Here is a 22,298-nt window from a genome sequence, read left to right as displayed (position 1 = left end):
ATGGAGGGATATTTCTAATGAAAGAAAGGGTGCAGCTGATACCATCAGGCATCATTAACTATCAACTGGTCTACTTGCGCCTTTCTGCCTTGAGCAAAACCGTATTTAAACCAGTAGGTTTATATCAGACATATTTTGTAAGCATGTTGTTTGTTGTCTAAGTAATACCGTACTCTCATCTAAAAATCCTGGCGTTTTAAAAGAAAATTGCTGAGCAATTTTTGGGAAGGCAAACTTCTCTAAAACTAACTTTCTGTTCTAAAGAGGCTTTGTGAATCTGCCCCAATGGGCAATTCCTGTCTGTATTCCCAAACTTGCCTTGATGGTGCTGGGAGAGAAGAAAGGAAGATGTTTGTGTTCCTTGACACAGGTATTGAGGGAGTGGGAAGGTGGTTTGAAGCTTGTTGTGTCAACATAGACTGCTCAGTTTAATTTCGTGAACATTAAGGCTTGAAAACTTCGAGAAGCTTTTAAGGCATGTTATCCAGTTCTTGAGATGTCTCCATGGGCTTTCTTGGGTGTAGGAGAAGATGTTAGTATCGGTGAACTGGTAGCTACTCTTCCAATTTCAAAGGAAACACACAAGTTTGCGGTGTGACTCAGCTTTACAAGAACAGCGCTTTGAGCAATGTTAATCCTAGCTGACTATTCATGTGTTTTGTTTGTCTAATATCCTTGTAATGTAGCTATTCCCGTTAAAGACGGCCAGCATCCTTTGTTCTGCTCTAAGCTACGTAAGACGTGACTGCAGAAGTAGTTTGGGGCCTGAAGCTGCAGTGACTGAATGCCGCTGGAATGTAATGTGTCACATCTGGTAAAAGGGAAATAGATCCATAGCTTCTAAAATTTAGACTAGCCCTTTATTTGGGAGGTGGGTGGGTAGGTGGTGGTTGGAACTAAAACATCCTTAGAAGGTGGAAAAGAAGGAAGAAAGCTTGGTTAGATTTGAAATTCATATTGTTGTTGTGTTTTTTTTTTGTTTGTTTGTTTGTTTTTGTTTTTTTTTTTTTTTAAGAAATAACTGAAATAATAAGAAGCCCTGAAGTCTGGTAGATTTAGATGGCAACATTTGCCTTTCTGGGTCAGAAAAAAGATTTATTTATTTATTTATATTTTTTTTGGATACAGCTGGAAATCATAGCAATGGGTCTATCTGAGCCAAGATTTAAGTGTATTTGAGAGCAGCAGGAGCAGCTGGCTAGATAATATCCTGCAGCAAATATGCGAAGACTGCTGTTTTTCCAGCCTGTAGTGTGTCCAGCCATTTCCCTTTCGGGTATTACATTCCTCGTCGTTCTGCCGCTGCTTCTCCTGTGGTTACCCAGCAAAGGAGTTACCTGTCTGCTCCGCTTATGCTGTGGAGGGGGTTAATCGGGTGGTGTTTCCCTCTCCCTGGAGATGAAGGGAGCACCAGGCTTTGGTCCCTTCATCGGCTCTTTATTCCGCACGTGCAAGCGGCGTCACCGCTTCTGTTTGCGAAGAAGCAGAGGGCATCCACAGCCTGCTGCGATTAAGACTAAGAATTACTGCCTTCTGCTTTTAGACGGTAACTGGAGAGAAAAATATTGATTACTGGGAGAATCATTTAGAGCACATTGAATATTAAAGACATCAGAACCATAGTTAGCATCTTCTCGGTGGCATGCTGACTCCTCGCTGCGGCGTTTGTTGGAGTGTGTAGTAGCGCAGCTGCCAAGGTCTCTTTTAAAGTCCTGTGTGTTACAGCAAATGCAGGATGATCGTATGAATGAGCAATCTTTCTATTGTCTCACTTCCTTGGAAGTTTAAACGGAGAATTAATCCTCTGCTCCATTGTCATCCTCTACCTTCCCATCCCTCTCCTTCCTCTCTTTGCTGCAAGTAGTCTCCTGAGGTTTAAGTGCGAAGAGAAAGTAAGATTGGCATTTTTAGCTGTTAAATGAGGTTAATCAGCTTGGTAGTGGGTGGGAGAAATGTGCTCTGAGGTTAGGAATGTGATATTAATGGTTAGTGGGACCCTTATTATCAGCCCAGTGTAAATTTCCTTCTGTTAGGCATGATCTTGTTGGTTAAAAACTACCTGATTGTTTTATTGTTCCTATAACTAAGAGAACCACAGAAATTGTGGGGAGGGTGTGTATGTGTGTAACAGCAGGCATCCTTTTCCTCTTCTCTTGAAGACACCGTCTCGAGTTTGACGGAAGGGAATTAGGGCTGTAAATCTGTTTGGCAAAATGCACTTTAACTGGCACAAAGAGAAGAAATGGAACTACTGGAATTTCTGCAGGATGAGGAAGGTTAGTCTGAGCAGACTTGGAGATGTGTAATTCTGGCAGCTGCCCAGAATGGCTGAACTGCTGGGGAAGAATGCTAATAATTTTTGCTAGCTTTTGGCATCGACAGTAAAAATATGCTTATACATTTTTCCAAAAATACATCTTTCTTGCAGAAGGCACAGGGCACTATGGGGATGCAAATAATACAGCAGGATAACCTGAATGCAGCCAGCGTTCCTCATTCCAACAGCTAAAACCTTGAGAAGCAGCGTATCAATTTTTGCAATGTCTGCTTGACTTCCATCCATAAATGACAGCCTGCTGGCAGAAAGACCGGGAGGAATGATTAAAGCCATGCAACGCTCCCTCTGTAACAGAAGGAGACCACCTTACAGATTGTGAATATAATTGACTGCTTTAATTAATTTCACCTTCTTGACTTTAATGTTAAAATCTGAGAAACAAAGTTACTGTTTTTGTAGAAATATACATGGAACTAGTAGTCAAAAAACCAAATAGGATATGGAAATACAAGCTAAAACATTTGATGACAAATGCAAATTTCAGCCTAAATATTTTACCCTGCTTGGCAGGCAATCATTGCGGGTAAAAAGATGCACAAGTCTTCCTGCATAAATCAAACTTCAGCTGTACAATAGAGAATTCGCACGCCGTTGTGTTGGCTGTTCCTGCAGCACAATAGCAGGAAAGAGGGGCTGTAGCCAGCGTGTCATCTTGGCACTGCGCTCATCGGCGCTGCTGCCGCTGCATTAAGACGTAACCCGTTCAGGTGCCTCTGATCGCGCCTGAAGACAGCAAACTGCAGTAGCACTGTGCCTCCTGCGTCCTTTCCTGCTGAAACGGTCCGCCCTGGCTTCCATTTCAGGCGGGATTCAGTTTGCACTTTGCATGCAGAGGTGTATTGAGTAGCGTCGTGATTATGTATGCATCGAATCGGCTGCCTCCATGGGAATATCCCGCAATCTAGCCATCACCAGATCTCTTTGTGGATTTGAAAATAGGATGAAACGATGCGTTTTGGCAGATTTAACCGTGTATTTTCAAGACTGCTTTGATTTAATAGATTTCTGGGCCCATGGTTTGCCATTTTCAGCTAAACTATAAAAAGTGTTGAAGTGGCAACAGAAATTATCGTGGTGGTACTCAGGGATTACGTTCACAGGATTGTTTTTAATTATGTGGTATCCGAAGTTTCTTTTCCAGGGGTGTGATTCCTGTTGTTACAATAGACTGGGCAAGTCTTGTGTGGCACTACTGCCCATTCAAAGAGAGCAGCACACGTGCTGCTTTCTCCCTCGCTCTCCCAAACTGAGACCATATCCACGTGTACGAACGTGTATCGTCACGTTTTCGAGAACCTTAACGTTCGAGTTAGTATTATCAAACACTGTGTTTTGATCTTTAAAGGGTTTTGGTGCTTAAAAAGAACAACCGCCGGATATTTTTACACGTAATCCACTAATGAACTCAAACATAACGATGCTTGTAGCGCGAGGTTTAATTATACAGTTTGTAACTGTAATTCCCCTTCTTCTACCCTTCCGGTACTGCAGCAGCAGTGCCTGTGCATACCCTGCATTCAAGGATGCTTCCCTGAGTGCTCTGCTTGCAGTTGTAGTGCAGAGAAATGACTGGGGTATGTAGACGATTGAGGATTTTGATATAGAAGGCCCATAAGCATATGAATTAATTGGACCGAACAGATAAATAGTAAGACTGCTGATCTAGATAACTTACCTTCAAGTGATTTTTTTTTTTCTTTTTATTTTCACTGAAGATTTCCCACCTTATTTGCAATGAAATATTGCATAGGAGAGCAGGAGGAGTACTGATCCCAATAGAAGTGGATGTAGCTTTTATTCTCTTATAGACTTAATGTTACTGCTTTGGGGGTGTACAAGCGAGGGGACCATCTGCTTTACATTTCAAATAACTGTCATCATCCCACAGCTATCAGAAGACTTGTGATTTTTTGGGGGGGAAAAAAAAAAAAGACTTTTCTCCATAGTTAACACTTTGCCTGCAAATCTTGTCTTTCAGATGGGAAGAGGAACTGACGAGAAGAATGAGCCTGGAATCTATGGTAGAAACCTTGCGAGAGGTAAGTTTGGAGTAGTACGTATTGAAAGGTATGGGCTTTCTCCGCTAGCTTTCATTATGCTAGCAGTTACTTGAATTTGCTTAATTAAAACCCTCCCTTCTAGCTGGAGCAGCTGATTGCGTTGCCGTTTGCTAGAGAATAGTGTTAGTGTTTGGAAGTTGAAGCGGGAAGGTGCTGAAGTTTCTGACCGAGTGAAACGCGGGGTGGTGAGGTGCCCCGCCGGCCCTGCTCGGGGGAAGTGAGGAAACCTTTGTCACCTCTTCCTTTCTTTGTGTGCTTTCTCTCGCAGGAGGCGCAGGAAGCGGAAGCTCTCCAGGAGGAGTTAAATGAAAAGATTGAGAGACTGAAAGCAGAACTTGTGGTCTTTAAGGGTCTGATGAGTGATGTAAGTACTGGAGCGCAGAGTGGCCGACTCCCACTGCCTTTGTGAAATGTGTGTGTCATGCAAATGGCTTCATTCATAAAAAGGTTATGGTCTTAGTGAGTGCTGCTTTGTAGTTAGCATTATGGCTGCCTTTATGACCTAATGCATCAGACAGATCACCCTTCCCCCTGCTTCCCGTCTGGTCTGTGTAGAGATGCATTAACTTGCCGCTTAGCCCATAACCCGGACTCTTCCCTCCCTCCCTCCCTCCCCGTTCTCCGCAGCTGGCAGTGCCGGCATTCACATCTGCAGCCGGGGAAAAAAATGGTTGGAGAACTCGCAGGTTAGAGCGAAGGGTGCAGCACCGTGTACTGCTAACAATTTTGCTCTGAATCACGCAAGAAAGCCATATTCAAAAAGGAACGTGCTATACGGGTTTCCCAACTCCCTTTGTGAAAGCTCTGAAGAGATTAGCCCAGTATCACTGGTTCAGGTGTCTGGCTTTGTGTCCAGTGCTGCTTCGGCATTTTTTTCTTTTTTTTTTTTTTCAGAAAAGACCTGTTTTTTCGGGAAGTTCTCATGTCTCATTAGATACTGATTTTCCTTCAGTGGGGGATCTTTTTGATTTTGACTGGAGAATTTTGCCTGACGTTTAGACGTACTGAGAGCATGTACTCATGCAGGTATCTTGAAGGATAAGCCAGGTGAATGTTAAGTAAGGTGCCTTTCTCTGTGAGGCTGAAGTAGTGCTGATGCCAGTTGTCTAATGAATACGTCCTATTATGCTTATTTATTCTGTAATTTGGCGTAGAACTGCTTCCTTCTGTCTTTATATAAGCTTGCAGAACCTGCTCCCTGGTGTCAAATACATTCTGTTGGGGCCACTAGATCTGTTCATGTGAAATTTGGCAATTAGCTGTCTCTTCGTTTGGTGTTTAATTGAGAACAGAGGCAGTGTGAAAGGGAGAAACTTGTTAGGGCTCCATCGCTGTGGTGACTCTCGCTGGGGAAGCGATGTCGCTCAGTGCGTACAAAAAGGGTGGCGATGAAGGCAAACATCCTCCTCAACCTGAGAGCACGTGTGCTTTGGGCTTTGCAAACTCTGCAAGGGAGAAGAGAGCCGAAGGAAAGCAGTGGGAATGCTTGTTTTGAATCCCACCGGGTAAATATTTAGAGCAGAGAAATGCAAAATGTTGGCACGGGATTCTTGCTTTCCTGTGGATAAGAATCGCCGGTACCTTTTCCATTGATAAGATTGTGTTTAGAGTGTGTCAGTGTTTAGAGATTTCTTTTTCTGGGTGTGTTTGCAAAACAAAAATCTCTAACTTATCCAAAGGTGGTTGACAAGGGCTGGAGAAGAATTATGTCTTATTTAAAAAAAAAAAAAAAAAAACAAAAAAAAAAAAAAAGGAAAACAAAACAAACCAAAACAACCCCTCAATCAAACAAACAGAAAAAACCCAAAGCTTTCTCCTTGGAAAAGGAATTTGGTATTTAAGAAAGCTCTGCAAAGAGTTGTTCTGCTTTTCCGGTCAAAGTGGAAGCGTTGCCTAGCCATAGAAAGTGGTACTTTCTAACAGAGTAAGTCTCATTTAGGCTGGAAAAATATGCTTTTTGTAGAACAATGTTTCTTCCTAACGAGACAGCTGTACTGTCTGAGTTGGAGTATCTCTAACAAATTATGTTTATAATTACTGCCCAGAGTGAAGCAATATTTTTCATGTAGAATTTTTGCTAGGCTGGAAGCCAGGTTAATGCCAATGAGGAGTATTTTCTGTGTTACAAGCTGTCACGGGTCTTTTTAGATCTGGTCTTGATTTTATGTTTTCGTGGTATGTATGAGGTTGCTGTGTAGCCTGGATTCTCTTAAAAGCAGGCACAGCTTTTCTGTCTGAAAGAGGGGGGAAGTGTTGCATACTCACCAGGTTTTAGATTTCATTCTGTTCTGCACATGCTCAACAGGGTTTTTCTCCTCCATTTTTAAGGCTTTATTGACCCTTAAAAGATTACTGTTGCCACGTCTAGCGGTTGTTTTGGGGTGGGTATAGGTTTTTCGGTAGCAAATCACTCTGAGTTGAAATTTTATTAGAATTGGATATGAATGTTAATTGTGAGCTGTCTAGTCTGTTTAGCTTGTGCGTGTACTGCCTTTCCCGGAGAACAAGATGTAATATTGTTTAAGAATGGTATGCCCTGGGGTTAGAGAGATACTGTGGGGTATCTCTTCTTTCCTGAACTGTATAATAATAGAAGATAATCACTGCTGTCCTTCCTGCAGCCCATGACAGACCTGGACACAAAGATTCAAGAAAAGGCCATGAAGGTGGACATGGACATCTGTCGGCGAATCGATATCACAGCCAAGCTGTGTGATGTAGCGCAGCAGCGCAACTCTGAAGACGTTTCCAAGATATTCCAGGTGATTAGGCCATGAATTTTCCATAGGGTAGGGCAAGAAGTGAGGGGACAGGAGGGAGCAGTGTTGAGGAGCATGGTCCAGGTCATTTGCCTTTTCTTGAAATTTCTCTGTGTGGACATATTTTCTTCTTTCTCCGTCTTGAAGTGTAGCTCTCTTCTGCAGAAGCTAAAAGCACAAAAATTTAGAGAGTTTCTTTGTACTAAGAGCACAAAATTTAGAGAGTTTTAAAAAAGAAGTCTCAGGATGACTTTTAAGACGTGCTGTTAGTCTGATGCTACTCTACAATAAACGCAGGGGAAAAAAAAGCGTTACAGGGTCTAGGTTTGTGTAAATAGCTTCCTCACATTTGTTCCCTTCACAAGTGAGAAGTTTTAAGCTTGTAGAACTGTCATCTCAATGTTCTTATTTCTGGCTCGAGCTCCGTGGCCAGAAATAACGCTTCTGTGGTGGTGAGCTATGGCTGCTTTGTGAGACTAGAAACTCCAGTTGCTTTCCTTGAGCTATTGTGGCTCCTTGGTGCTAGTAGGAAAGTCATTTAATTTGCTCCAAAAGCAAGCAGCTACAGCTCTGCGTGGAGCAAACCTGGAACTCCAATGCAGTTGGGCTTCTGTCATAACTGCAGTTTCAATTGCGATTAACCCAGCTTCCTTCTACTCTGATCTAAATGTGTCTTGTGCAGTCTTTCAATAAGTCTGATGCTTTTCTCTGTATAGTGATGCTATATAGTGTGCTAAATGCTGTACAAAACCACTGTAAAAGATCCTTGTGGTCTCTACTGGTTGTGCTTTCTGGCTATGGTGAAGTTGCCTAAATGTTTAATTTTTTTAATTTTTTTTTTTACTTTTTTCCTATGTACCCCAAAAGATTCAAGTCTCCTTATTGGAGACAGTTATTTTTCCAGCATGTTGAGCCATTGCATTTTGCTGGTTGTTCCTTCTTGTCTTTCAGCAGAATTGCTATGTCTTTCTGCTCAAAGGTAACTGGTTGTTCCTTCTTGTCTTTGAGCAGAATTGCTATGTCCTTCTGCTCAAAGGTAACTGCAAAGCGTACTTCTGGTCGAGCATGCAGTGGTTAAAATGATCAGCATGGAGAACAAGACCAATAAGGGATGGCTTATATGCCAAGTAGAGGAAAAAAACTACAGTAGGTTGGGAGCGGACTGGGTATTTGTGACTCTGCGGCACCATGGGTGAATGTATTTCATGTTCACGGTCCTCACGTGAAAAAGTGATCCTCTGGACCCTTTGCGGGGGTATCCCTTGAGTTCTCCGCACATCTATGAACTTAATTTCTTTGAGGTTGTCCAGGCATTGTCGTGGTTCAGTTAACCCTCCTTCTGTCAGCCCGAAGTCTAGCAGTCTGCCTCCGCTGATGGGGTGGGAATGACCCTGAAATAAAGGCTATCTGGAAAGGTTTCCCCGCTGCTCTTTCACGGCGGTTCAACGCTGGGAGCACCAGCCTGTGGTGGTGGCAGGAGAGGGAGAGTTCTGTCATCGGTCTCAAGCCTGCTGCCTGGGCACTCCTGCCAGCTTCTGCTTTTACCCTCTATCATTCTAACCTCTGCATGTTCTCTGGTAGATCATAGACTGGTGTCAGTGAGCAGACGAACATCTGTAGAGCGCTGGCAGCCTGCAGCTTGCTTTGCTCTTCGCCGTTCTGAACTGCTTCCTCGTGCTCTGTGTTCACCACTCATTAACAGATGCAATTCCTGTCTTGAATACGAGCAATCCCTGAATTGCCTGAGAACTGACGAACAGTTATATCCGCTCAAACTTAATGGCTCTCCTTCTTTATTTCTGCCCCTCATGGCACAGCACCTCAGTTGAACCTTCTAGTTACTGCTCTTCTCTCCAATTAAGGTGGCTTCCAAGAAGAAAGAACGCAAGCTCACATCTGATGATGACCTCTCTGAACAGGATGGAGACAATGGCAGGTTCTCTGACGATGAGGTCAGCTGTTCTTTGAACATCACGGATGAAATGAAGCGTATGTTTAATCAGCTGTGAGTATCATGGGACAACATGGGGAAAACTTATCCTGAAATGCAGACTTAATCCCAGAACTCAAGTATTGAGTTATTTCTATATGCTTTCAGAAGTATAATATTTTCCCACCCACTTCTTACTATGAGTTGAACCTGAGCTGCCAGGATGGTGTAACTCAAAGGTTTTCTGCAAGTTCAAATAAAATTAATAGAAACTGGGGTTTGTTCCTCCCTTAAGTAGAGGGAACTGTAAAGAATATTAAAAATATAGTAGTAAAACTAGGTGTTTATATGCTCTTTTAACTTCCATCAGTATCAAAAGGAGAAACATGCAAAAAAAAAAAAAAAAAAAGCCAAACCTGAGTTTGTTCTGTATGCTTGGCTGAATATTGGAAATTTGGGAAGAACCTAGCTGCTGCTTAGGCTGGATAGAATTCGGCAGCGTTAGGAACCTTGTGGAAGCTGAGAAGAGACTCTGGTACTGTGGTGCTGCCCAGAGCAGTTCAGGAAGCCGGTTGGTGATGTGCCCTGCTGGTCTCTTCTCCTGTTCTAGAAATGATGGAGGTGACCACAGGCTGGTGAGGTTTTGAAAGGTCTCTGCCCTTTTACCAAAGGAGACCCCAGCAAGCACCGCGTTCCTAGCATTTGAATATGGGTGTCTTCTGCCAACTTCTGCAGTGACGGCAGAGGGAAGAATTCCCAGTGCTTTCCCACACAATGTAGGGCAGTATTTAATATGTAGGAGTACACAAGAAATTCTCTAAGGAGCACTAGCTCTTCTGCTGTTGTCAGCTGTTGCCAAAAGTTCTGTTTTCAGGGTGTGTATCTCTTTCTTTCCTCCGGAATTTCATGTATAGGAGGGCATGTTTTTTGCAAAAGTTGTAGGTAACTCCTCTTTTTTTTAGATGTCTTTAGGCCCCTATTAATATTCAATATAATAAATACAGATTTTTTTACTTCTCCACTGCTGGAATTCAGTGTGACAGCAGATAGTGTGTAGATTTTTGAGAAAAGCAAGAGGCTAAACTTTAGCTACTAGGTTGGTAATGCATTTAGTTTTTAGTTTTGCTCTTAAACCTGTCCTGTGATAACCTTTTTTTTTTATTGGTGCTGCTAATGAAATTCTTATCTCCTGGTCCTATTACATGTGACACAAAGTGTTGTAGGAATCTTATTGATACATTCAAATTGAGTTGATTTAGAACAGCATTCGTGGCGTATTGGAGATGGTACCTTTCTAAGAATATCTGTATTGGGGCTTTGTGAAGTAGAAAATAATAGCTACAAATAGTTGAATAGCTTATTAACAGAAACAGAGCAACTTGCCATTTATCTGTAATGAACTTAAGCTTGAATTATTTTTTAAAGTCATGCTGAGTAGGGACAAATGGCCTGTCTCTTTTGCCAAGCTCTTTCCCCTCCTGAAGATAGTATTGGACTCAGCTTCCGGACTGAGATGTTATCTGCTTAAAAGGAAGTGAACTAAAGTAACAAAAATGCATCAGTCTGAAATTAGCGGACTGCTGCTGGGAGCAATTTCAGATTTTTGTCAGGCCTCCTTACCAGGGACAAGAAGCAGCTACTAGTGTTTCGCTCTGCTGCTGTTCAAACCAAAAGGGATTCAACTGCCTTCTGAAACTTTCCTTTATTGCACAACTGACCGTAGTAAAAGGGCTTGACCAAATAACAGGGTTAAAGGCCACTCTTACCACTGTTTGTTCTCAGTCTTAAGTGGCTGTAGCTGTATCTTTGTTGTTTGAGTCAACAATAAGTATTTACGCTCACCTGCAGGTCGTTTTGGGGTTCAGTTTTTTCACAGCCGTTACTTTTGAAAATAATGGTTTTAAGTGCTGCAGGGAAAATGTTGGCTGAACTTCCACATGAAAATCAGCAGGGAGTCTTCTAGTGGCTGTTTCTTGTAAAATTCCTCAGACTGTGTTTGGGCTCATTTTCCCATGTATAAAAAGAATAGTTTAAAACATTTTTGTGGTTTTGCAAACAGGGGAAACTAATGTGCAGCACCATCTGGAGGACAGAGCTAGGACTGTGTACTTCAAGCAGAAACGCTAACAAGGATCTTTTATTCAGCTTTGGGGTGGCAAAGAGCCCAGGAGCGAGGGACTGGGACAGTGGTGAAGCTTGTTTGGAAAAGCTGTGAGGATTTTCAGCTGCTGCATTGTCTCCTTCATTCAGTTCCCACAGCCCCTTTTTTTTTTTCTAGAATATTAACTGAAGGACTGAGGGAGTGAGGCTGGAGTAGTTTTCACTAATGCTTTTTCTGTTATCTTAACAGTCGTGAGACGTTCGATTTTGATGACGACTGTGATAGTTTAACGTGGGAGGAGAATGAGGAAACGTTGCTTCTTTGGGAAGACTTCACAAACTGCAATCCTTCAATTGACCTCCAAGGAGAGGTGAGTTTATTATTTTCTCAAACTATTCTCTGCAGAAACTGTATCCCTCAGCTGCTCTTTCAGCCATTTGAGCCTTTGGATATTTGACTGGTGATCTAGTTTGCCACGCAAACTTGCTTTGATTTTAAAATCCTCTTAGTGCTTTCTCTCTGTGGTTGCTTTTCAGTCTGTGCAATCAGTTTATTTGCCAAACTCCGTTTCTTCTGCTCCTTCAAACCGAGCATTTAAAAGTATCAAGCGAGTGTCAAAAGATCCAATGCATCGAGCTGTTATAAGAGCATCCCACAATCTGTCACCCTAAGCAGTTGTTTATCTAAAGTCCTGTATCTTCCACGCAACATCTCACTTTCTCTGTAGATTATCATTCACACTTTAATTGTCAAAACAGTACGCACAGTGTGGGGGATGGCATTGCACAGTTATTCTAGTGGCGAGAAAAATAGACTCCGGCTGGTCAATAGAAGATGTTAAAGTACATCCGGCCCCTCACAAACAAAGAAGCTGTGGTTGCAGGACTGTGTAAGGCCCCAGGGATCTTCTGAACCCATGAGTCTTGTGCTCCCGTCTTCCCAGTCAATAGGAATCTCCTGGCATTGCTGGATAATAAACAGCTTGCTCGTAATCCTTAAGATCCCAGGCGAAGGAAGCTAATGGCTGCGTGCTGCCTCAGTCGGTGACTCCTGAGCCTCTTTAAACAGGCCTAAAGAGAGAATGAAATGGCACAGTCTGGCTTTGTGCGGGTAGTCTTAAACGTGATGCTATTATTTCATTACTGAGTAGCACGACAGCAGTAGGTAAGAAATAATCCTGCCTGCTTCCATCATCGCTGTAGTGTGAAGGTGCTGAGGCAGCAGTCTCCTGAATATTGTCTTGTGTTGACTGCCAGGGGTGTGTTAATTTACATCTTCCCATTTGTGTATCATCTGGCATACTCTGAAACTGCGGAGATTACTCAGAAGTGCTAGGGCTGCAGAAAGCAGCGTACTTAGCTACGTGTCGTCTTTTGAGCAGGGAGAGTGGCAGAGCGATAATGTGTAGCCATGTGTTGGAATTAGTGAGAGATTTATTTGCATATATACCCATGTGTGCATGTATAAGCGCAGCTATCAGAGGAATATTGCCGAACTCAGACCTTCCGTGCGAAAACTCTAAAGGTTTTAAGAAGCTTAAATCCTTCTAAATGAAAATTATACAAGGAAAGGGTAGATTTGTCTTGTAGATGGAGATTCAGAATAAAGACTGCTCCGTCTGTGCCTGGTCTTTAACATAGTGCTTTACATGCCTGAATCTTCCTTCCACTGGCTTTATTCCTTTCAAGTTCTTACGCGGTGCCCTAGCCACCTTCTTTTATGACCTTCCTCCTTAAAGCGCTTCTGCATATAAAAGGATAAGTGGAATGATTCTTGTAACTGTAGGCTGGTTAGTCCGACGCTGATACCAGGTATGATCCTGATAAAGCTGCCACAGATGTGGCCAAAGGCTGGAAATGTAATTAATGCTCATCGGTGCAGTTGCATTAAATTGACAATATTTTTTTTTACTGGAAAAGGGAAGGAGGTAAAAACATGAAAGAGAGAACAACGACATTGTTTTAGTCTCTTTGACAGCATAAAATAGTGCTGTATGTTTTGTAGCCCGGACTACTGTAGTGATAATCCAAAGCAATGATGATACGGGAGCTGTTGTCCAGCAGGATGTTTCCTTCCGGACAGCATGTGTTCTTAGGTGTGACATTTTCATTGGTAGTGTGCTGGAGTGAGCTCGCTTTATCTAGCAGTTAAGTGAGGAATTGCAATAGGAAACAATGCATGCAGAGCGTACATGGGAGGTGGTGGAGACTGAAAGGACTACAGAGTAATAATATGGAATTGGAAAATGAGAATTCCAGTGCAAAGCCGTAAGCAGTGGTGTGGTCAATGCAAGGAAGAATTGTTTCATGGCTGGAAAGCGATTACAATCTATCTAAGCATGATCAGATGGTGAAAAGTTCAGGAAAATCCATGGGGTTTGTTCTTTGGCATGCATCAGGTATCTGTTTAATTGCTGGACCCTTGGTCTGTAGGTTCCTCGATCAGAGACTTTATCTTGTGTGGACGAAGCCATGGTCGTGTTTCCTGGTACACCAGTTTAAAGAAACAGAATATTACTCATCTGTGTAAAAATATAAAGAAAAAATAAATCTTTGTATGAAAGAGCGTAGCAACCTGCATTTCTGAGTGAGGTTAAATAAGAAAATCTTTGTTTTGCTACTGAATTCCTTGTTAGTTTCTTGCTAATTCTTTGTGTCCTCCTTTCCGCCCCTCAGGAAGAAAATCTGGGAAACTTGATCCACGAAACAGAGTCTTTCTTTAAAACGAGAGACAAGGAATACCAAGAAACAATAGGGCAGATAGAGGTAAGGAAGTTGTTTGTGGCGATATAAATTGTTTCTAATGGACAAAAATATGTGCAGTGTTCTGCTCCAGTATACCCACAAAGGAAAGGTGGAATGTCTATATATCTAAGAATGCAAAGGCGTTTTCCTTTGACATACCCTTGTGATTTTGTCTGAATACCATTCTCTATACAGCACTGTTATTGAGTAAGCATAAATCTGTAGCTGGTGGAGAGAGAACCTTCAGAACAAAGAGAATAAAAATGCACTGTTATTCTTTCCCCCCCGCCTATTTGTCTTGTATATCCACCCTCACACGGGGAAATGTGTGGCCTCGGAGGTTGCCAGACACAACAGCTGTATCTTCTCAAAGTCTTTGCCCTGTCTAGAATATGCTTTCATTAATTACTGCGTGTTGACAAACAAGATGCCAAGCAGCAGGAAAAAAAAAAAAAAAACAAAAAAAAAAAACAAAACTTGAGGGCTGTTTAAAACCAGTGTTGAGCTCTGATTAAAATACACTTCATAAGCTGATGAATTCATTGGCAGTACACAGCACTGAGGGTATATCGTGCGGGTGTTTTGGATTGGCTCTGGGCAGCTTTAGCATCCCCACCAGTATGGAAAATTGAGAGAGGCTGGGAGAAGCTGCCAGCAACTCACCTTAGGCTGATTATTTTCTCTTATTTCTTACAGCTGGAATTGGCCACGGCCAAGAGTGACATGAATCGCCACCTTCATGAATATATGGAAATGTGTAGTATGAAAAGGGGCCTGGATGTACAAATGGAAACCTGTCGGAGGCTTATCAAAGGCTCGGCTGACAGGTAATAAGATATTACCATTCTGCCTGGGGTGCTTCAAGAACTTAATTTGCTCTTGTTTCCTGCCAAGTTGTTTTAAAGGCAATAGTATCGTTTTGTCCTAAAGCTTTGTCCTTTAGATAATCCTGTTGTGTTCAGGGTTGTATATCACGCTTAAAAGGAACCCTGTAACAGTGTATAAGTTCCTACACACAGTAACACATCTCAGGATTCGACACATGTTGGTAAAAACAGGGATGTCATCAGTGGGACTGGCAGTATACATGGATTTACCTCTTTTCTAACTGGGACAGATGCTTAGTCTTAGTGCCACAGACCTAGAACTCTTGAAACGAACCCACCCCCAAATTACATCTGGGCTATGGTCTTGTATGAAGAACCTAATTTTTAGTCTTCTCGTGTGTTAAGAACCCATTTATATACTGCTAGGGATTTTTCTCTTGTCTCTTGGTCACCCCCAGTGCACATCCTGCTTAAAAAAAATAAAAAGAGAAACTTTTTCTGAGTTTTCAAGACTGTCTGTATCATGGATGAGGAATGTCTGTAAGATGTTCATTGGAGTTAGTTTCCATTTCCCCATCCGTAAACCCGGGGCAGCCTTTCGGCTTGTGTAGGAGACGGCAGGGTGGTAGCACATGGGATGCTGAAGTTTACTGCTGATATTTACTGTAAACCCAAAGTTTAATGTTAATAAAGGATATTTTAAATTATTTTGGGAAGTGAAAGGAACCATTTTCTTTAAAGGTTTCTCTTTTTTTTTTCTTCTGTCAGTGTTGTTTAATTTTTTGTCTAAACCTTTCTCTGAATTTTCCCCCAGAAATTCTCCATCTCCCAGTTCTGTAGCCAGCAGTGACTCAGGAAACACAGATGAAATTCAGGATGAGTTGGACAGAGAGACGGATGTGGAGCCCATGGTCAGCTGATACGTAGTTGGAGCATTCCAGTGAAAGGGAAGATACAAGAAAAGATTAAAAAACGATACACTGATGGGGGGAAGAAAAAAAAAAAAAAAAGACTTGTCAGCCCTTGCACAGGGTTTCTAAGGACTCATTCCTACACGCATCCCCACCCCACCCAAGGATTGGTGCTGTAAATTTCTATTGTTATACAAATCATAAATGCAGAGTCCTGTAAGAAAACATGATGTTTTAATTGTGCCTTTGCCCCAAGCTGAGCCACTTTGAGCTCCAGTGGAATATTAATAGCAGGTGTTTTTATAAAAAAATATTATTAAAAAAAAATATAATCTGGTAGCAGCAGAGAATGGTGCTGCAAAGGCTCTGGGTATTAAAATAAGCTTATGGTTTTATTGAACTGCTGCGCTGATTGGCAAAAGGAACGCTGGCAAAATGAGAAGCGAACCCAAGACAATTATGGTACAATTACCAATGTCTGGCACAAAAAAAGAACGCCTCCAAATTGAACTGTAAACATTTAAAAATAATAGCAGGTTTAGAGACAGCTTTTAGGCTTAAGCAGTTATACAATATTAAATGGAATTTCTTCATTCCATCTTTGTTGGGTGAAGGAGCCTTTGAGATGTGTACAAGCTTTCTGCTGGACTCCAGAATCTGAAGCGGCAGGTCTCAGCTGGGTGGCAAAGCAGGGGGACAAAGGAGAGTTCCGTGGGGTGGGACTATCACTGATAAACTACTATGCAAAAAAAAAAAAAAAAAAAAAAAAAGCTCGCCTTATTTATGTGGAATGTTTGGTCCCTGCCGGGCTACAGTTATCTCTTGGGGAAAGGAAAGCTAAAAACACATTTGCACATGTTAGTTCTCTGTACAGCTTCTTTTGAGGAGGAATGTGGTATTACAATGCCTTTGTTTCCCAGTGATTGGATTAAGAGGGGAATCAGCCCCTCTGTTCCTGTTGGTTTGTGTTTTCTTTTTTCAGGGTTGGTGTCGTGTTTTTTTGTTTGTTTGTTGGCTGTTTTTTTTTTAAAACCATAGCATTTGCAGATTTTAATTTGCTGACAGGGAGATAACTCCATTTTATGCTGCTTTCATGATGTTTAGAGTGGGATAGTTGAAGCATCGGGATAAACTGACGTGCGGTGGTATAGATGTAGGGTTGAGACGCGACACTGGGAGAGTTCCAGACCACTGTTCTTGGGAAAAGCTGAACATTGGAAAATACTGTAATCCTTTTTAGGGCATAGTAAAATGAATCCCAACTTACTGCTGCCCTAGAATTAGGGAAGAAGAGCCATGTGCTTTCTCTGTGAGAAAGTGAGAAGACCGAGGCTTTGTCAATCTTTCTGTATTTTTACACAGGAGAAAGCAGCGTCAAAAGTCAGCTCACTTGGTGGTCTTTGAGGAAACTCTGGCATCATCAAGCTGTTCATGGTTATTAATGGGAATTGTAGCACCTCAGCCAGGTAAAAACAGGGTATAAACCTCAGCCAATAATTTTTTTGTTGTTTTTTAGACCAAGATTGACAGTGTAGTTAGTACTGCCTAAAGGTAACTGTGTAGCTAACTAGCAGTTGCAAGACTTGGGGTAAATACCAAATGTGTTGTTTTTTTCCTGCCAGGAAGCTTAGAAACTGCTATGTAACAGCAGTGCGAGGACTGGACAGGGAAATTCCCGATTTAAGCACCCCTCAGTGTTAGGTAGAGGTAAGCTGGCCAATCTTTTTAGCTTCCTGAGTATTGTTTTCAAAACCTCTCTCGAGTATTGATCTGAAATCAGCAGTGCTGCACTGTAAGTGTACAGCCAGCGTTGCTTTCTTTCAAAAAGCAGCAGTGTCTCGGCGAAGGGCACGTTCCTGGGCAGAAATACCTCTCCACCGTGCGCAGCCGTGCAGAGGGGCAGGACCTCAGAGGGCTCCTGCTCCCGCCATAACTGCGGGTACGGTAATGTCCTCTCAACTCAAGTTTCCTGCGTTGCTGCCCTGGAGTTCCCTCGCTGTTCACATCCGTCTCCTGCTTGGACGTGATGCTGCTTTTAGGCCACGTGAATCAAATGGGCTCCCTGTGTTTTTCAGAGCAGGAACGGGTATCAGTGGTCCATCTGGATCAATGGTGTGGAGGTGTCAGGAGCCCACGCTCCGCAGTTGATGGCTTTTGTCTGAGAAAATATATCCAAGGGTATTCCTGTGGTTTCCTTACTGATTGAAATACTCAGTGCCGTTATTCACAGAGTAGCTAGTAACCCCTTGGTTCCTGTGGTGTGGGTTAGGGGCTTTTTCAAAGCCTGTTTCATCACGTAGATGTAGATAGCTTTTCTCTGGAAAAGAAACCTTACTCCAAAGTGCTCATTCCTGTTATTTCTTAGGTGGCCAAAGTGGTGAAGGTCATGTTCACTAGGGCTGCAAGGTGGGGGTGGGTGGGTGGTGGGGGGGCAAGAGATGTGCTATTTTTTTCGAGGGGGCTGGGACTGCATGTTTTCAATAAAGTACTCTTAAGGTTTTCGAGCCTATATGAACTTCAGCTGCTAATACGTAGTTTCTCACGAGGCTGAGAAAGGATCTGCCAAAGCTGAATGTCTGTAATGCTTTAGTGACTTTGGGGGAGGCGTTGTTAAGCGATCTACTTGCACAGGGAATCAGCCTCCTCCGAGGCTGTCGTTCAGCTCTCCTCAGTTATGAAATGCTCTTCGGTACTGGAGAAACTGAGCAATTTTAACGGCCGTCCAGCTTAGCTGCTGGTTTGGGTTTTTGTTTTCTTTAAAACTCAGCGTCCTAGTAGGAAGAAGGCTGAGTGTTCTTGAAACTAATAGCTGGTGTGTTGAGGGCAGGAAAGAATATCCTCAGTTTGACAGTGAGAGCCAAGTGAGGAAGCAGAAATGGAGCTGTGGGAACAAGCTAGCTATGGTTTATCTCATAGCCATAATGATGAGGAGCATCCGTAATAGGGCTGCGTTTGTTGGCAAAGTGTAAGGGATGTGGGTCTATAGTAGAGGGTATAGAAATAACGTGTACGATGGTGACGTGTGTAACGGTAAATTACCGTGGTTGTTGGTGTCTGTTTCTTATAACCATATATAATCCATTTTTAAAGAAGAAAAGGTGTTTTCTTACTCGGGATTGGGGTTTTATTTTCATTTAGGCTGTATAGGACTTGGTGGTTCGACCTCTCGGGAGTCAAGAGGGTTGGTCCTTGACAGCTTCCCTAGGAGGTCTTCGGTTGAGTTTCAAGCGATGCTGCTGATTTAGCTGACAGTGGTCCTGTTCTGTTTGCGTATAACCACTCTGTAGAAACCAGAATCAAAAGCTGGCCAGAAAAAAAATTGTGACAATGCTGGAAATTATTTTGATGACCTCTTTCGTTTTCCTTTGTAAAGCTGTAAATACTTTATTTTTGTTTTCTATTCTTAATGCGGTGTCATATTGACACTTTTTTAGACTTACAATCAGAAAATCCTCCTCATTGTTTCTCATTTTTTAAAAGGGGAGTTCAAGGAAGCAAATTTTTTTGCTTGTTCGCAGTGTAATAATAGATAAAATTCCTAAAATGGGTTTGTACAAAAATGTTTTCAGTAAACCAATGGCAGTTGCTTTTGTGGATGCATGTTGTTCAAAAATGTCCAAAGAATAATGTGGTACCAACATTTTTTCAAAGACTTAGTAATTGTCGTATTAGTTCACACAATGAAAAAAAAAAAACCAACAAAATTCTTTAAAAAAAAAAAAAAAGTGTCTGGGGGGGAATGTAATGAATCTCATCTAAGCTAAATGTGTAATGTATTTATAAAAAACACAGTATATATTCTATTTTTATTAGCGGTTTTTAAAGTGCAAACAGGATTCTGTTAGCAAATGCGATTATTCCCTTGTAAAGTATCTTCTGCTCTGATGGGACTCCAAATTCTCCAGCACTTTCACGCGACAGGAGGGAAACAATCTCACAGGTACGGCTGTGGAGCGCTCACCCATCGCTTCCTCGGGGCAGGAGAGGGGGAAAGCAAAACAGGTTCACAGCTCTTCTGCAAGTGCAGAATTATTGCTGTTTCCCCTGGTTTGGTTTTATTTTTTTCCTTCTGCTGCTGGAGAGGGTCAGGACCTCCCTTTGCTCCCCTAAAAACTGGGGCTGATTGCAGCACAGCAGTCTTCAAATCTGCCCCAAAGTGGGTTTTGTTTTCTCCCTGGTTGAGGAGATAAATTATGTTTTTCTGCACCGGTATAAATTGGAATTAACTCGATGAAACAAAACAATAGATCAGGATTGTGCCTGAAGAGAGATCTAAAGCTGCTTCTAATACCAGATGATTTTTATTTTTATTTTATTTTTGCATAACCATTCCTGCCAGCAAAAACACAAGTGGGGCCATCGGTCCAAGGCTGGCTGAGGAAAAGCCATGGCGATCGGTGGGTGCTCGCAGCCTTGCCGCGGCCCCGCGGTCTCTGCGGAGCAGCTATTTCCCTATGTTTCCCTTGGCTCTGGAAAAAACGTGGAAAAATGTTTGTGTTGGAGCGCGCAAGGAAGAGAATTGCAATACTGGGAAGTCTCTGATTGTGTGTCACGTTTGAGAGTGCTTCATTTTAGAGCTCAATGTTTAAAGCACGATTGACCACAGCAAAATTAAGCAAGGATAGTGCTTCCGTGGTGTAATAATACCCTGATGAGGATTTTCCACATGTTGCTTCAGGACTCCTGGGTTGTTTTTTTTTTTACTCTTTTGCACTGGTCCAGGGCTTGGTTGCAGGGGAACACGCAGGTTTTAAAAACGTTTGCCTTCAGTGTTAAGTCACCCAAATGCTTGATTATTATTATTTTTTTAAGCTTTTAGTAGAATGTAACTTCTGTCAGTTTAAATTTTAAATGAGAAAAGAAATCACCAATCATGGCAATGCCTAATATCCTGGTGTTAATAATGCGGGTTTTAGAGGTGAGCTATAAACACTACCTGCCAAATTCGTAATTCGGTCCCTTGCCAACCCGTTTATGCAGAGGGGAGCACTGGAGGCTGGAACCCAAGTCTTTGGCATATTAGTGAAGAAACACTTGATTATTTTTTTTGTCTGTTTTTGTGTGTAGTTCGGTGTGTCTTAAGACCCTTCCGCGCTTGCGGGAGCCTTTCAAAGCTTCTCTTTTGAAGAAGCAACTAATTGTCTTTAAGTGGGTATCTGATGCTTCTAGAAATCACGATTCCCTCCTAATTTGAGGCACTCCAACAGTGAAGCACGTCTGTAAGCAAAGGTGGTGCTCGTAGGTCTGTCTGGCTCCGTCTGTGGAGGAAATAATGACGTTAATGCTTAAAACAAACCCTGGGGGGGCTTCAGACCTGGGTCATCTCCATGGCAGAGCACCCCAGAACCGCCGTGCCACAAAGCCAGCGCCCAGGGCTGGTCGGCTGCTCAAGCAGACGGTTCCTGCGCAGATTTCATCTGAAATCTGAAAATTTCTTTATTAGAGAGTGGTGAGGATGATTAAAAGCTTGGTCACTAGACACACTTCTTGTGTAACGTGGTTTCACCAAAAGAGACATGCGATTCAGTCCTTAAAACACCTTACCTGCGGCTAAAGTGTACGTAGCTAAGTTCTGCCAAAAATTATTATTTATTATTTAATGTGTTTAAGTGGAGGGTATTGATGACTCTTTCCCTGTGCTGTGTCACTTCTTGTCAGTTCCTCTTAGGTCATGTAAGAATTTCTTTTGTACACATTAAGACAGACTACTGATCAGTGTGGAAATGAACCTGTTTACCGTACCGTTGTAAATATTGTGCTTTATATTCTGTATATTAGCTTCTTTTAAAGAAAAAGACTGAACTGATGTTGCTATTTGATCTCTGGTGAGGAAAGGACAAAGGATGACTTGCTCCGGAGTCGAGATGGAAATCGATTTCCTCTGCGGCTGGAAGTCTGTCCTGGGAATTTGCGAGCAGCCCGAATGGTACACGCGCTCACTGGCGGTGGATTTCGGACCATCAAAGGCTTCGGAAATCTAATCCACTTTAGTGGGGGCACCGAGGAACACCCGCGGCGAGAGCCAGCAGCGTTCGCCCTCCTCTGCGTTCCACCGGATTATCTCCATTTTCCTTTTTTTAGTGCCAAAACCAACCCCACTGACCCCTTTCCAGGTCTGCTCTCTGGCTCCCATCCCGCCTCCGTCCGTCTGTCCATCCGTCCTCGGCCCTGCTGCCCCTCCAGAGCACCTCATCCTTCATCACTCGCCCTATCAGTCGCGTACCCCGCGGGCCTCTCTGCGTGCGGGAGCTTGTTGATGAAAACGGGTTACAGTCCTCCTCTGGTTACAAGGAAAAGAAAAAAAAAAAAAACCCTATAAAATAAATACCAAACTCCTGGTTAAAGCCTGTGTGTTTTAATTCTTGGGTGGGAAAATGTCTTTAAACCACAAGCTCCTCGTGCGTTAGGATCTGAGGAGGGCGAGGAACCTTCCTGCCCCCCTGGAGCACCGGCCCAGAGGTGATTTGGGGTGAAAAGCTTGAGATATTAGGTGCCCTTAAAAATTAAGGGGTTTCACCTACTGCTCTTTAAAATCCTTTCCAGAAACAAAAATACCCCATGCGAAAACCAGCGTCGTGCTGGCCCCCTGGCCATTTTCAACCATTTTGGGTTAAAATACCCTTTATTT

General features: G+C 42.7%; 1 protein-coding gene across 1 annotated transcript in view; it reads left to right on the top strand.

The window, feature by feature from the left end:
* The window catches only part of IFFO2 (intermediate filament family orphan 2), a gene marked incomplete at its 5' end in the record, with an annotated part of 37,514 nt that extends 21,336 nt beyond the window's left edge, over positions 1-16,178 (top strand). The window contains 8 exons of the mRNA XM_082493447.1: positions 4,317-4,377; positions 4,667-4,762; positions 7,020-7,160; positions 9,020-9,162; positions 11,438-11,558; positions 13,864-13,953; positions 14,629-14,759; positions 15,574-16,178. Coding sequence (XP_082349573.1) covers positions 4,317-4,377; positions 4,667-4,762; positions 7,020-7,160; positions 9,020-9,162; positions 11,438-11,558; positions 13,864-13,953; positions 14,629-14,759; positions 15,574-15,679 — 889 coding nt within the window. The 3' untranslated portion in view covers positions 15,680-16,178. The remainder of the gene's footprint in view (positions 1-4,316; positions 4,378-4,666; positions 4,763-7,019; positions 7,161-9,019; positions 9,163-11,437; positions 11,559-13,863; positions 13,954-14,628; positions 14,760-15,573) is intronic.
* Between the last annotated feature and the right edge of the window lie 6,120 nt (positions 16,179-22,298).

This window comes from Vanellus vanellus (assembly GCF_965231255.1).
Source record: "Vanellus vanellus genome assembly, chromosome: 20".
Lineage (NCBI taxonomy): Eukaryota > Metazoa > Chordata > Aves > Charadriiformes > Charadriidae > Vanellus > Vanellus vanellus.
This window is presented reverse-complemented; position numbering and strand designations above follow the sequence as displayed.